Source organism: Pelodiscus sinensis, chromosome 20 (genome assembly GCF_052426305.1).
Source record: "Pelodiscus sinensis isolate ZL-2025 chromosome 20, ASM5242630v1, whole genome shotgun sequence".
NCBI lineage: Eukaryota > Metazoa > Chordata > Testudines > Trionychidae > Pelodiscus > Pelodiscus sinensis.
Window position 1 is genome coordinate 19,367,857 of NC_143071.1, and position 13,636 is coordinate 19,381,492.

Sequence of the window (13,636 nt, forward strand, 5' to 3'; positions counted from 1 at the left end):
CAGCATGTGGAGACTCGCTGCTCTCACTTTCTTAGGGGCTTCAGGGATATGCCAACCACCTCCAGGAGCACAATGAACCATAAGGGTAATTACTCCAACCACAACGGGTTAGGCACTTTAGAACTTACTACTCAAAGAATTAAAGAATTAAATTTAAGCATAAGAGAGAAATGAAAGTTATGAAATGCACTGACCAGTCACAGACCACCAAAAATAACCTACTTTGCAAGCAATAAAAGTAGTAACAACAACCCCCCACATGTGTGTTGGGTCAGGAGATGGGAGGGAAGGAGGGAAGGACAGTGTGTGTTTGTGAGAATGATAGACATGCACACACTATGTGAGTGACAGAGACAGTGGCTGTGTAGGGGCTGGCATGGGTGATGACTCAGCACCTCCCCAATATGCAGTAACCAGACTTTGGGTGTCTTTTCCATAGATCTGACCAGACACTATCAGGTCCCCTTTCCAATTGGACTTGCCAGTCAAAAAGTGGACACCCTACTGTAACACAAATCTTTATTAGAAACCTCCTGTGGTATTTATGGATAAATACCATGACAGTGGTGCGCTGCGGTTGTGAGTTTGTCAGGGTGTTAGGAGTTGTTGTTACCCAATAGCGAACCCTTTGCCAGTTGGTGCTGAGTGGTGTTAAAGTCATACCACCCCTCTTTCCCTGAGACACTTAGGGTCAGCCACTGGCTGATCTGCAGGCGTTGAGTCATAACCCTCTTGCTTGCACTAGGCTTGTCCCATTGTATTTTCTCTGCCCTTAATATTCATAGTGTCCATGCTGTGCTCTTGGAGAGTGATGTAGCTGGTTGGTATTAGTTCCTTTGGTTTTATGCAGCCATACCAATGGATACTGATCTGTCAAGGTCCCAAATCTTCCGTTAATACACAGGGTCTGACTGGTTTGACATCCCATACAATGGTACAACAGTCTTTTCCCATGATAGAATAATTCTCTTCTATGGGCATTAGGATTTTACTTATGACAGCAATGGATGGTTTTTGTTACTTTCCCCTGTTTGTGTCACCACTGCACTCCAGCCAGTGTCTGATGCACCAGTGCGTAGTCCAAAACATTTTGTCAAAATTTGAACAGGCTTTTCCGACGTGATTTTCTTTACCTTGTCAAAGCCTTCAAGCTTTTATTTGGCTTTTGCACAAGTCTGTGATAGCAGACACAGTGCCGCTGAAACACTCCTGAGTCGGCAGTAATAATTAACCAAACCTATCAAAGATTGCACTTGTTTTTCAGACTGGGGCATAAGCCCGTTAACGAGAGCTTCCACTTTCAGGAGATGAGGAGAAATCTGGCCACCTCCTAACCAATGTCCTAAATAAGTAACTTCACCCTTGTACATGTTGACATCTGTACACTGAGACCTGCCCCTTTGAGTTTTGTGAATGCAATTCCCAAGTGGTTTTTAGTGATTTCACCAAGAACTGCTAAACAGTGCAATGTCATCAGTAAAATCCCAGGCAACATCTTGTAGCTTATTTAACACTTGGTTTAACAAGCCCCTGAAAAGTGATTCCTGAAATCCTGCGCTCCACGAGACCCTTCATGCCTTCCATCTGAGAGATTTATCTGGCCCCCATCACCACGATGTCTGAGCACCTCTGTCTTGTGTACTGTGCTCGCAACATCTCTGGGAAGTAGGGCAGTGCTGTTATCTCTATTTTAGAGACAGGGAACTGAGGCACAGAGGCTAAGAGATTTGTCCAGGGCCATGCAGGGAGTCTCTGGCACAGCAGGGAAATGTATCTAGGTCTCTTGAGTTTCAGGCTAGTGTCCCAATCTCTGGGCCATCCTTCCTGTCTTGTGTAAATTAACAGCCATTTTGGTACCAACATGTTCCTGGTATTCTCGGAGTAACAGCTGGACTTAAGTGCCTGGAAGCAGGCTCAGTCTTGTGGTGTGTTTGTACTGCCCTTAGCATTTATGATCTAGGCGCTACTGCAATAGAGAGGAATAGTAGCTGAAGGTATCTTGCAGCCAGGGCAAGAGAGTTGCCCCCGATTCATTTATTGTCCTGGAAAGGAGATGGGAATTTTTTTTTTAAATAAGCTATTTCCATCATTCCCTTTGCAGTCCCCTTAGCCTATCACCTTCAGGCCACCAGTTCAAATCCATCCGAGCAGCCTCTGGATCTAGGAAGGATGTTTGGACACTGTCAACTAACAGATGAGTCTCTTCCATTCAGGGCCGCTTCCAGGTGCATGTGAAAGCTCAGGAATATGTGGGCGGGGAGCACATCTGCAACCTCCCCGAGGAAGACCAGCAGGGGGAAATCCATGTGAAACCCTCCTCTTTGAGTGACAGCCTGAAAATTGAGGCCTCTGTCATCTGCGACATCTGCCCCTGCGAACAGGTATGGAGGCTGCATGCCCACGCTCATTGCTTCCGGGGGGAATCCCGGGAGGTTTTCTTCTCTGACACAGACAGGGATGGTAATGAATTGGCTAGTGTGCGAGCGCGCCACTGCCCTCTCCTGGATGGAATCCTCCCTGCTCAACTGTGTGTCATATACCCTTGGCAGCAACTGGCTAATGGAAATTCTCCTTTAGCTCAGGTGGCCGGAGTTTGTGCTCTCAGAGCAGGAATTCTGCCTTTGCCGCTGCCATAAATACACAAGTGGCTGGAGTGAGCCACATAGTATCAGCTGCAAAGAGCTTGGTGGCCACAGGTTTGTTTCACCATTGAGGGTCCATGGGTGGAATAAGTTTACAGGTGTGTCTGCTCAGGGTGCTGCGGGCAGAGTCTCCGGGCCTCCCAAGTGAAGTGAGTTCATTGTTCCCAGTTTCCTGTGGAACAGATTCCTGATCAGGCCAAAGAGACATTTTGTTACAGCCCCATGCACAGAGCCATGGGTACAGAACCTGGTAAACAGAGCTCCCCTTGCATCTCACTTGAAGATCTGCCCATCCTCTCACCTCCTCTCTCTTCTTCATATTAGGGGGCCATCAGCAGAGGGTCCTAGTGCCCTTAGAGCAGGGGTGGGCAAATTCTGGATCTGATTTGCCAGGGTGAGCCTCTGGCAGGCCCCTACACCACCCTATTTACCTGCACCTCCACAGGTAATGGGGATCACAGCTCCTGTTGGCCACGGATTGCCCTTCCTGACCAATGGAAGCTGTGATCACCTGTCCCTGTGGAGATGCAGGTGAATATAGCAGCAGCAGCAGCAGCCCGCCAGGGCCTAACCCTGTTGAACTGCCTCTGTTTTATTGCCCATACACATGCCTAGAGTAAGGGTGGGTGATCATTTTTTGCCGGGGGCCACTTCAGACCACACAGGAAGGGGCAGGACATTGAGAAGAAGGAGCTAGGGTTGCCAGGTTTTGAACCGAACAGTCCAGCATTTGAGCTTTCTGTCTGGGCAACAAATTGAGAAAATACCGGATGTTTTTATTATTCTCATGAGTATCTGTACGTAGTTGCAGATGTCTATCAGCCAGGCAGTACGCAACTACGGAGTAGAGAGGAAGGGAGCGGGGGTGGGGTGGGATGGAATCCCCGGGGCCAGACGGAAGACTGGGCATGGGACAGGCAGCACCCCAGGATCTGCATGTGCCTGGGCCAGCCCTGCTCCACCCCAGCCTGTTCCCCCCCCCCCGCTTTCCCCCCGGCCAGCCCTGCTTCCCGTCGGCCAGTTCCCCCCCGCGATCTCCTCCCAGCCAGCCCCACTCCCCTCCTGGCCAGTCTCCTCCCCCCCGATCTGAGATCGTGTGTCTGGTATTTTTTTTTTTTTAACCATCTGGTAACCCTAGAAGGAGCGGGGCCAAAATATTCCCGGGTTCCCCACCCCCAGACAATAATTGGTCTGGAGATCAGGGAGCCTTTGTCCCCACCCCACGTTCCCCCAAGGTGCCCGTGCCCCTGATGTGGGAGGAGACTTCCCTCACTCCACTGCCCCTAGGCCAATTAGGCCAGGAGCACATGGTGCTTTGAAGCGCCATGCACTGCTCACTGGGTGGGGGCAGAGCAGAGAAGGCTTCACGCATCCCCCTGGCCCTAATTGGCCTGGAAGTGGGGGAGCAGCAGGGCCTCCATGGACTGGATCCACCCACTTGGCAGGCCAGATCCAGCCTGCGGAGGCTCTTTTGCTCACCCCTGCCCTAGAGCCTGCTAGTCCTCGTTACGTGTGATTGGGTCCGAGTTCCTGAGGAGGACCAGTAACGCCCCCTTCTTTCCCTTACAGCAAAAGATGGTTCGATCGTCCCAGTGCAGTTTCAATGGGGACTTTGTCTGTGGGCAGTGCACCTGCTACCCAGGCTGGTAAGGATCCTGTCTAGCTCTCTGAGGGTCCAGTCCTGGAAACTTCCCCCTCCAGGCTTCAGTTATCAGTGCAGATCAAAAGATCTTGGCTTAGGCTCCCTCCCCCTGTACGCGAAGCTGTCTCTGCGGATGTGAATATCCCCCCACCTGCTCCCACGCCAGGGATCTGCCCCTGACGGGCCCCCATGGAGCCTCTGCCTTCTAAGGACTCACAGTGAGTGTCTCTCTGCCAGGCGAGGGGACATGTGTGACTGCTCCACAGCCTCTTCCAGCGACAACCAGGCCTGCATCCGGCCTGGCGACTCGGAGCCCTGCTCGGGGCGGGGCGAGTGCCTCTGTGGGAAATGCCAGTGCTATTCCGAGGACCTGACCCAACGCTATGACGGCGACTACTGCGAGTACGACAGCTTCCAGTGCCGGCGCACCTCTGGCTTCCTCTGCAATGGTGAGTCAGGAGATGAGCGGCTGGCACCTGCCCACTGAGACGGGGCTGCTGGCTGGCCGCAGGGGCTCCCAGGCAGCAGTAGCTGCAACGGGATGGAGCAGCCACTGAGCTTTGCCATTCACTCCCCTCACGGTGTGAGTTTCAACTCAATATGCGAATGCCCTACAGTGCAGGGGGGAGATCCGGCTGGGGTGGCCGGTGGGTCTGAGAGTTGAAGGCAGGAACATCCCCCAGGGATGCTGCCCTGCGCAGCGCTCACCTGTAGCACCTGCTCTTTCTCCGCAGACCGCGGTCGCTGCTACATGGGCCAGTGTGCCTGTGAAAGCGGCTGGGGGGGCGAAGGCTGTGAATGTCCCACCAGCAATGACACCTGCATCGACAGCAAAGGGGTAGGTTACTTCGCCGCCGGGGCCAGCACTGGGTGTGGGAGGGCGGGCGGGGCCAGTTAAATGGAGGTTGGGACTGACTTTCCTGGGGCCCTGGTTTCAAAGGGTTTTGGGTCAGAGAGAAATCAGGTCTAATTAAGCTGGGGCACTGGATGACCTGAGGGAAGCAAGTGCAGCTGTGGGTAGCACAGTGCTCTCCCTAACCCAGTGAGTGAGTTTCTTCCTGACCCCAGCTGATGATCAGCTCCTGCCCTGACACATGAGGATTTGATGGACGTTATCATTTTTATCTGGTCTCTCTGTGGGATGGGGGGAGAAGGTGACAGGACAACGCTAAAGAGGAGCTGCTGCTCTAAGATCTCTGTTACCAGGGAGGGCTTGTCACTAGTGTCAGAGGCTGATCTGCACCCCCTCTACCCCTGCAGGGGATCTGCAATGGCCGTGGGAGATGCGAGTGTGGCCGGTGCATCTGTGACAAGCCTTCTCCATACATGGATCCCACCTGTGAAATCATCCAGTCCTTGGTAAGGCCCACTGGTCAGAGACCGATACATCTAATGTGTCCCTGAGCGCTGCTCACAGCCTGGCTCCTGAGCCCCTGGGAGAGCAGGGAGCTTTGGAGAGGGCTGCGGGGGGAATCCTAACCCAGGCCAAGAACATACCCATGCCAGATGCAATCTCCTGGGGATGGATCTGCTCTCTCCTTGGGTTTCCATTCTAGGTCATCAGGGCTAGCGTGGCCACAGAAGCTCTCAGCCAAGTTTGCTTAGCTCACAGGAGCTCTTAAACTGATAAATAAAGCAGTGTACCAAGATATGCACTTACAGGAAGGGAACATGCCTAGTGGTTGGAGCATACATCTGGGATTTCACTCCTGGCTTCTCTTTCTGATTCTCTGACACACTTAACTTCTCATTGCCTTGGTTTTCCCAATGGTCAAACGAGCAGTGTACTTAGCTACTTCCCAGGAGCATGGGAAATTGGGCTGATAATGTCTGCAAAAGCTCTTGGCAATCCTGAGATGAGTGCTGCTATTGCAGGGCAGAATATCGGAGTAGATTATTTCACTAGGATAGGACTGATTCAGGACCCAGATCTCAATATCTCCGACATTTGGGAAAGATCAGCTCTGGGTCAAACCGTTGTGAACCAGCGCCTGTCTGTTGACCCACTGCGTGCGTGATGTGCATCCGTTTGAATCTGCCGTCGGGTTGGGTTTTGCCCACTAAAGACGTTAGGAGCCAGCTGCCAAAATCTGGATCTGGGTTCAGATTCCTCCAGGCGCCAAAGGAAAAGCATCCAGGCTGTGTGGGGTTGGAGTCTGTGAAGGGATTTGAAGTGACCTAAGCGGGATACCCACTCGCCTTCTCTGCAGAGTCAGTCTGCATGTCACCTCCACACGCTTTCACTTTAGTCCCGCCCCCCAGTCCTACTCTGCAGATGAGGGCACATGGATTCTCTCCAATGCTCATCCTTCAGAGTCAGTGTTGTCCCTCCCTCTCCCTTTGCCCCTCTCACTCTCTGATGTCATGTCTCTGGCGTGCAGTTCTTCCTGGGGATGTGCGAGGATGTTCGAAGCTGTGTCCAGTGCCAGGCCTGGGGGACCGGGGAGAAGAAGGGGCAGAAATGCAAGGACTGCCCTTACAAGATCCAGATGGTGGACGAACTGCAAAAAGGTACTGAGCCCTCCTGCAGGCGTCAAAGCTCTGTGTGTATGTGCTGTGACTTCCTCGAGCCCCGCAGGGATCTTGTGGGAGCACGTGTGTGCATCTGCCTCCAGATGTGCGTGCGTGTGTGTGTACAGCACCTAGCACAGTGGGGCCCCTATCGCAACTGAAGCCTCTGGATGCATCCTGCCATGAGAATAGTTGTCCCCTCTCTCTGCAGCGAAGGAGGTGAGCGAGCACTGCTCGTTCCAGGATGAGGAGGACGACTGCACGTACCACTATACCCTGGAAGGGGAGCCCAGCACGATGCGCAACAACACCATCCTGGTGCAGAAGAAGAAAGGTGAGCGGGGCACTGGTGCGGGGAAGAGATGTGGCTACACCTCAGAGCTAGCAGGGCCTTGTGCACGTGCCAACCACTGATCACAGCTCGGCCTCTCTGCCCCTCACCGGTGTCAGGACTGCAAACACAAAGTCTGGGATTCCTCCGGTGACCATGCTAGTGGCCACTTCTCTCCTCACGACGCGTCAGGCAGCACCCCAGGGGACGAGAGCTGCTCCCCCATCACAGCACAAACACAGCAAGGGCAGGGAAGGCGCAAGCTTCTTTCACGCTGTCCTAGAGGGGCCACCTCAGGGCTGAAAGCCTTGTTCAGCCTGCAGCTCATGTCTCCAAGGACACCTGCAAATCCTGGTTGCCTGCCCTACAGAGGGTGCCCACCCCACAGCAACCAGCTGAAATACTGAGGCACCCCCATGCTGAGCCTCCGACCGTGTCCAGCCCCAGGCACCTGCCTGGTTTGCGTGGTAGAAATAATGGTAAAGGATCTGGCCAGCCAGTCACGCAGCTGAGAGCCAGCAGAGGGGCTGGTAGTGCCCACAGGGATGGTTACTGGGAGCTGGATTGAGATTCCCCCCAGTTCATCCCACCAGGCCACCGTACAGACACCAGTGGGGAGCATTTTTCAGTCCCCCTGCCCTAGGCTGGCTGAGAACTGGCTACCCGCTAGAGGGGTGAAGAGCTGGCAGCCTCCACCCCCTTCCCTGTCACTTGTGGGAGTCTCTGAGCGAGTCCCTGGGGCAGTCGCAGGGATGTTACTGCTCCATCCCCAGGAGAATTCTGGCCTGCCCCTCACCCCCTTCTCTGGCTCTGCTGCCCTTCCCTCCCCTTCTTGTCGCACCCCGGACGTGCCAGGCTGCTGCTGCCCCTGCTAACTGCTAGTTTCTTGCTGCTGGTTACAGAGTGCCCACCGGGAGGCTTCCTGTGGCTCATCCCCCTGCTCATTTTCCTGATGTTGCTGCTGGGGTTGCTGCTGCTGCTCTGCTGGAAGTACTGCGCCTGTTGCAAGGTGAGAGCTGGGTCCCGCCGTGCCATGCAGCACTCAAGCGCCCAGGGCTGGTGTGGCAGGCACAGGAGGAGACTGAAACCCGACCACGGGAAAGCAGCAGTTCAGACCCGTCTGGCGCTGCCTGGCTTTCGGAAGACACTTTCCTGAAGGCCTCGTCATGCCTTTGTCGATCCAGCTGGGAAGCCAAAGGGGCTGCATGTAAAGTGGTCTGGGGAAAGAGGGCCCGTTCCTGTGGGACCTGAGGGCAGTTCTGCCAGTGGCTTCAGTAGGAGGGAGATTGGAGCCAGAACGTACCAAAAGTCGTGGCACATCCGGGGCTGTGTCCCACTTAGGGTCAACGCGCTTTTGCTTGTCCACATGAGGCAACAGTTGCTCTGTGGTTTAGTGGGCAGGTGTCTGGGCGTCCCTCACGTGGTTAGCTCAGGCAGTGTTCTGCCCACACAACCACAAAAAAACGTGGAACAACACAGCTAGCTGGGCCACTGGGGTGTTTAACGATGGCTGGGTTTGTGAGCCAGAGCAGGCCAATGGGAGGAAAGGACGCTAGGTTCTGTTTATACACAATCCACCACTTTCTTGATGATTTTTTTTTAAATTAAGCCACTAGTTTTTTGGGTCTGCTATCAAATGTGGGTTGTTTTTCCCGTGTCTCCAGAGCAGTAACTGCTGCCAAGGAATCTGCTAGGCAAATGGAGGGGTTAATAAAGTAGAGGCCATGTTGGCTCTGTTGTATTTAACACACACACACACCAGACCCCACACACATCCCCCCCCCCACCCCCCCCCACCCCCCCCCCCCCACACATACACATCCACAGAGCCAAATGCAGCATGGGCCAAAGGGGCACATAGGTTCTCTCTAGGACCAAAGCTCAGCCGGAGGTGGGGGAAGGAGACAAGATGTCTCTCCCATGTGGCCTCAGCCCCCTCCATGAACGTGTGTGTGTGTGGGGGGGGGGGATTCTGCCCTCACCCCAGAGGCCAGGCTTGAATGGAAGCCTGACATGCTGAAGCTGTGCCCCGTGGTGCTGTCGTGCACAGGCCAGGATGGCCTGGGGGCTACGGGAGATGGGGGGGAGCAAAGGGACATGGCCTCAGCATTCCTAGTGACCTGGGATCGGCAGCTGTTGCTGTGGAGACCCTGTGAATTGCCTCCATGTCACCCCCATGGCTTCCTGTTGCTGATCAAGCCCCTCTGGCGGCACGGGGAGCTTTCTCCAGCACTGTGCTCCGAGGAGCTCCAGGCCACATTTCTCTGTTTTATCTCCTAGGCTTGCCTGGCCCTGCTGCCCTGCTGTGCACGAGGTACCAGCATCACGTGGTTCAGGGGCGGGGGGGGGGGTGCCCATCCTGTCTGGACGGGAAGGGAAGGGGTGGGCGAGAGCAAGACCCCCAAGTAGGATTCACCCTTCCAGAGCGGGAAAGGCTCAGCAGGGCAAAGGTGCTGAGTGGAGACCATCACCCGAAGGCCTGGGTGGGAGACTGGAGGGCTGAGCTCTCCATGCGGCATGTGCTTGCTCTGGGGCTGCTGCTCGAATGCCCCTGGAGCACGGCAGCTGAGCGGGCACCGTCTCATCCTCTGTAAGGGCCCGGCTGGCATGATGCACCCTCACTGCCCTTGGGCCCCCCCGGAGCCAAGCAGAGGATGCTGGCATCCTGGGCTTGTCACGTGGAGTAACGATCCCTGAGGGCAAAGCCCCGGACCCCAGGCAGAGTCTCCAGGAAGGTTCTCCTGGGGGCAGTGATCTCAGGAGGGGTAAGTTCACAGGGGCCAGGAGGAGGTTGCAGCTGCTGTGAGGAGAGAGGGTTTAATGGGCCCTTTGCTGGCCTCTTGGCAGAGAGGCTGAGGACGAGCTGGGCCGTGGAGTCAGACTCCCTGGCAGGGCAGGGCAGTGTGATGGGGCAGCCTGCTCTGTGAAGAAACAGAGGGTCTGTCAGTCCAGCTCCTCCCACCAGCACTGCGTGAGTGCAGGGCAGAGCATGAGCCGGGGAGCCCGCTGGCTTTACCCTGCTCCCCCGACCCCACAGGCCGCACCGTCGGGTTCAAAGAGGATCACTACATGCTGCGGCAGAGCCTCATGGCTTTGGACCACCTGGACACCCCCATGGTGCGCAGCGGCTCTCTGAAGGGCAGAGACACCGTCCGCTGGAAGATCAACAACAACGTCCACAAGCCGGGCTTCTCCGCCCACGCCGCCACGAACCCCAAGGAGCTGAGTGAGCGCTAACGCAGGGGGTGCTAGTGGGGAGGGCCGGGTGTGGCCTCCCGCAGACGCCAGAGGGGAAGAGGGTTTGGTTCCCCTGGGGTCTCTTCCTGGCCCTTCGCTATCCCCAGCTCTTTTCCCAGGAGAACAGCCCCCGCAAGGAGACACCCCTTCCCTTTCTCTTCCCCCACTCCCAAGGGATCGACCCCTGCCCCCCACAGTGTATCCTGGCTCTGTTGCAGTGACTGCAAGGTTCCCCCCGGCCAGCTGCCATGAGCATCCCTGCTGTTAGTGCGGGCGGCTGCTGAGACAGCTTCTCACCAGCTCCCTGCCTTGCTCGGGCTCTGGCTGTCTTGCCCAGAGCTTACTGCATGCAGTGGCTGGTCTGAGCCCAGGAACATGGATGCCGCTGGCTGGGGTTCTGGGCCACCAAGGCCCCAGTTTTTCCTGGCTCCCAGCTGTTCACAGGGTGGTTTCTCGGGTGGCCAGTGAAGGGGTCTAACTGGGGATTCCTCTCTCCAGTTCCTTATGGCGTCTCGCTGAGACTGGCCCGGCTTTTCACTCAGAACCTCATGAAGCCAGACAGCCGCGAATGTGAGCAGCTGCGCAAGGAGGTGGAGGAGAACGTAAGGGGCCAAGCCACTACCTCTGGGGTTTGCCATTTGAGGCAGAAGGAGCAAGGCACTGCCACTGCTGAAGCTAGGGCTGGGAACGCAGGGAGCCAGCTGGGCTGGGAATAGATGGAAACAGAGGTGGATTCTGAAGGGTGTGTTTTACCCGAGGAGGTGCTCTGTGCACAGGGAAGGGCGTGTTACCTCCCTGCCAAGGGGGGTACAGAGAAGGGAGAGGCCTTGGGTTCTCTGGCTGGGATGGTACAGAAGGTGGGCAGGAAGGCGGGGTTGTAGCAAGGGAGGTAACTAAGTGGAGTCTGCTCAGTTTGCTGGCAGCATGGTGCCTACTGTGCTAAGAGTCCCATGGGGCTGTCACATGTTCCCTTGCTCCTTACAGCTGAACGATGTCTACAAGCACATTCCTGGTGCCCACAGTCTCCAGCAGACCAAGTTCAGGTGAGTGACCCAGGGACAGGGCGGATGGAGGGGGGATGGGAATAAGGAAGGGCTGGGGGCAATCAGGCTCCAAACTCCCAGCTCTGGCACCGTGGTCAGATCTCTGACCTCGAGGGGCACCTAAGCGCTGCATGGGCTGTTTCTGGAGTAATCCTTCCCAGTGGGCTGGGTGCAGAGAGCCCCCTAGGACTATGATGTGAGTGCCATGGGCCCCGCAAAGGCATCACTATGGGCTCTCTGGACTACCTCAGGCTCCGTACATGGGACTAAAATGCTCTGGGTCTAATCACATCTCACTGAAGGCAGTGAGAACATTCCCATAGCTGGCAATGAGTACCAGGGTTTGGCACCTCTGAGCTGGAAGAATTGTTCCCCCGGGTTAACGCGCTCTACACCGTATCCCTGGACACGTCTGCTACGGTATGTGGAAAAGCTGGGTCATAGGGAGCAGCAGGATAGGTAGGGAACAGCCCTGGTGGAGGGCAAAGAAGGGAGATGCCTTGTGTGGAACTTGCTTGCCTGACCACAGTACGCAGAGCTCTTCAGCACTTGCACTCGCGTGCCACACGTTGCACCCGAGTGAGGACCGAAATTGGAGGGAAAAATCAGAAGTGGGACTCAAATTCCTACCCTCAGCATTGCCCAGAGGGTGCTTTGCTGCTGGAGTCAGCAGAGCAGCTCTCATAGCTCTATGCCCGCTATAGACAGACCCTAGCTACTTAAAGACCTTCGTGGCTCCCTGGTGTGATTTGGAGGGGCTATTCACACTTGCTGGTCTGTTTTTTCCTAGGCTGCAGCCCAATGCTGGAAAAAGGTAGGTAGAGTGTTTGTGTCTGTGTGTGTCTGTCTCCTGCTTTGTCTTGGTGCTCCTCATCTGTGCAAGTGTCTATGTAGGCGTATATTACCTGATTGAAAGCTTTGGTGGCTGACTAGCGCCCTATTTGCTGGTTGGCTGATTGACAGAGTAGGGACAGGATGTGACCTCCTGTCTCTCCCTCCCCCTGATCGGGCTGCAGGCAGGACCACACGATTGTGGACACGGTGCTCACCGCTCCCCTTTCGGCCAAGCTGGACATTGTGAAAGCGACAGAGAAACACGTCTCTCAGGAGGCTTTCAATGAGCTGAAGGTGACACCTGGTTACTATACCGTGACTTCTGACCAAGGTAGGAGACAAGCTCTGGGCCTATTGACCAAGGCAAACTAGGGGCTTGTGAGGAAGGACCCTCCCAACTCTGCCCTTTCACCCTCTCTGCCGGCACAGATGCCCGTGGGATGGTGGAGTTCCAGGAAGGAGTGGAATTCGTGGACGTCCGGGTCCCACTCTTCATCAGGGATGAAGACGATGATGAAAAGCAACTGCAAGTGGAGGCCATTGATGTCCCCATGGGAACTGCGAAGATTGGACGCAGGCTCGTCAATATCACCATCATCAAAGAGCAAGGTGAAGGCCCTGTAGCTGTGACAAGGGCACAAGGGGGTGTGGTAGGAAATTCTGAAACCTTGTTTAATAGCTTCGGTGGCCAGAAAGGGCCGTTTTGGTCTAGTCCAGGGGTGGGCAAGATCTGGCCTGATAAGTCTTTTAATTCGGCCCGTGGCCCACCCCGCCAGGACTCTCAGGCAGGGAGCAGCTCCATGCCACTCAAAGTGACTGCTGCTCCATGTGACTCTCTGTGCCGCTCCCTGGGGGGGAGGGCTTTGATTGCTGCCCCCTCCCACCATCCCATTCTGGCCAATGGGAGCTGAGAGATTGTGCTGGGGTAGCATGCTAACCCTTCCCCCAGCGCATGGCACAGAGAAGCACACGCTGCAGCCAACTGCTTTGAGTGGTGCCGAGCTGTGGCAGGCAGGGAGCCTGCCTGTAGGTAAGAGCCTCCTGGCTGCAGCCTGCCTTGGGCACCGCAACACCTCCTGCACCCCAACTCCCTGCCCCAGGACACCATCCTCTCCTGCGCCAGGTCAAATCCTCTGCAGCCTCCCCTCCTCCAGGTCATAACTCCTTCCCAGACCCTGCACCCTCTCCTACACTCCTCCAGACCATAATCCCCTCCTGTACTCCTACCCGCTCCTGCATGCCAATCTCCTGTCACAGGTCACCATCCAAACCCTCTGCAATCCACTTACCCCCCCATCCCAAGTCACAACTCCTTCCCTTACCCCGCACCCTCCCGTACACTCCTCCCCCACAATCCTCTCCTGCACCCATTCCCCTCCCTGACCCTGTACCCCAA

At 55.7% G+C, this 13,636-nt stretch overlaps 1 protein-coding gene across 4 annotated transcripts in view; it reads left to right on the plus strand.

Annotated features, from left to right (window-relative positions):
* The window catches only part of ITGB4 (integrin subunit beta 4), a 69,092-nt gene that overhangs the window by 25,721 nt on the left and 29,735 nt on the right, over positions 1–13,636 (plus strand). For all 4 annotated transcript variants that reach the window (XM_075903654.2, XM_006136437.5, XM_006136438.5 and 1 more), the window contains exons 11-25: positions 2,214–2,381; positions 4,212–4,288; positions 4,522–4,733; positions 5,019–5,122; positions 5,545–5,643; positions 6,666–6,795; positions 7,007–7,129; positions 8,029–8,135; positions 9,407–9,440; positions 10,164–10,352; positions 10,862–10,965; positions 11,348–11,406; positions 12,197–12,220; positions 12,423–12,571; positions 12,670–12,849. In XM_075903654.2, the coding sequence (XP_075759769.2) occupies positions 2,214–2,381; positions 4,212–4,288; positions 4,522–4,733; positions 5,019–5,122; positions 5,545–5,643; positions 6,666–6,795; positions 7,007–7,129; positions 8,029–8,135; positions 9,407–9,440; positions 10,164–10,352; positions 10,862–10,965; positions 11,348–11,406; positions 12,197–12,220; positions 12,423–12,571; positions 12,670–12,849 (1,759 nt within the window). The remainder of the gene's footprint in view (positions 1–2,213; positions 2,382–4,211; positions 4,289–4,521; positions 4,734–5,018; positions 5,123–5,544; positions 5,644–6,665; positions 6,796–7,006; positions 7,130–8,028; positions 8,136–9,406; positions 9,441–10,163; positions 10,353–10,861; positions 10,966–11,347; positions 11,407–12,196; positions 12,221–12,422; positions 12,572–12,669; positions 12,850–13,636) is intronic.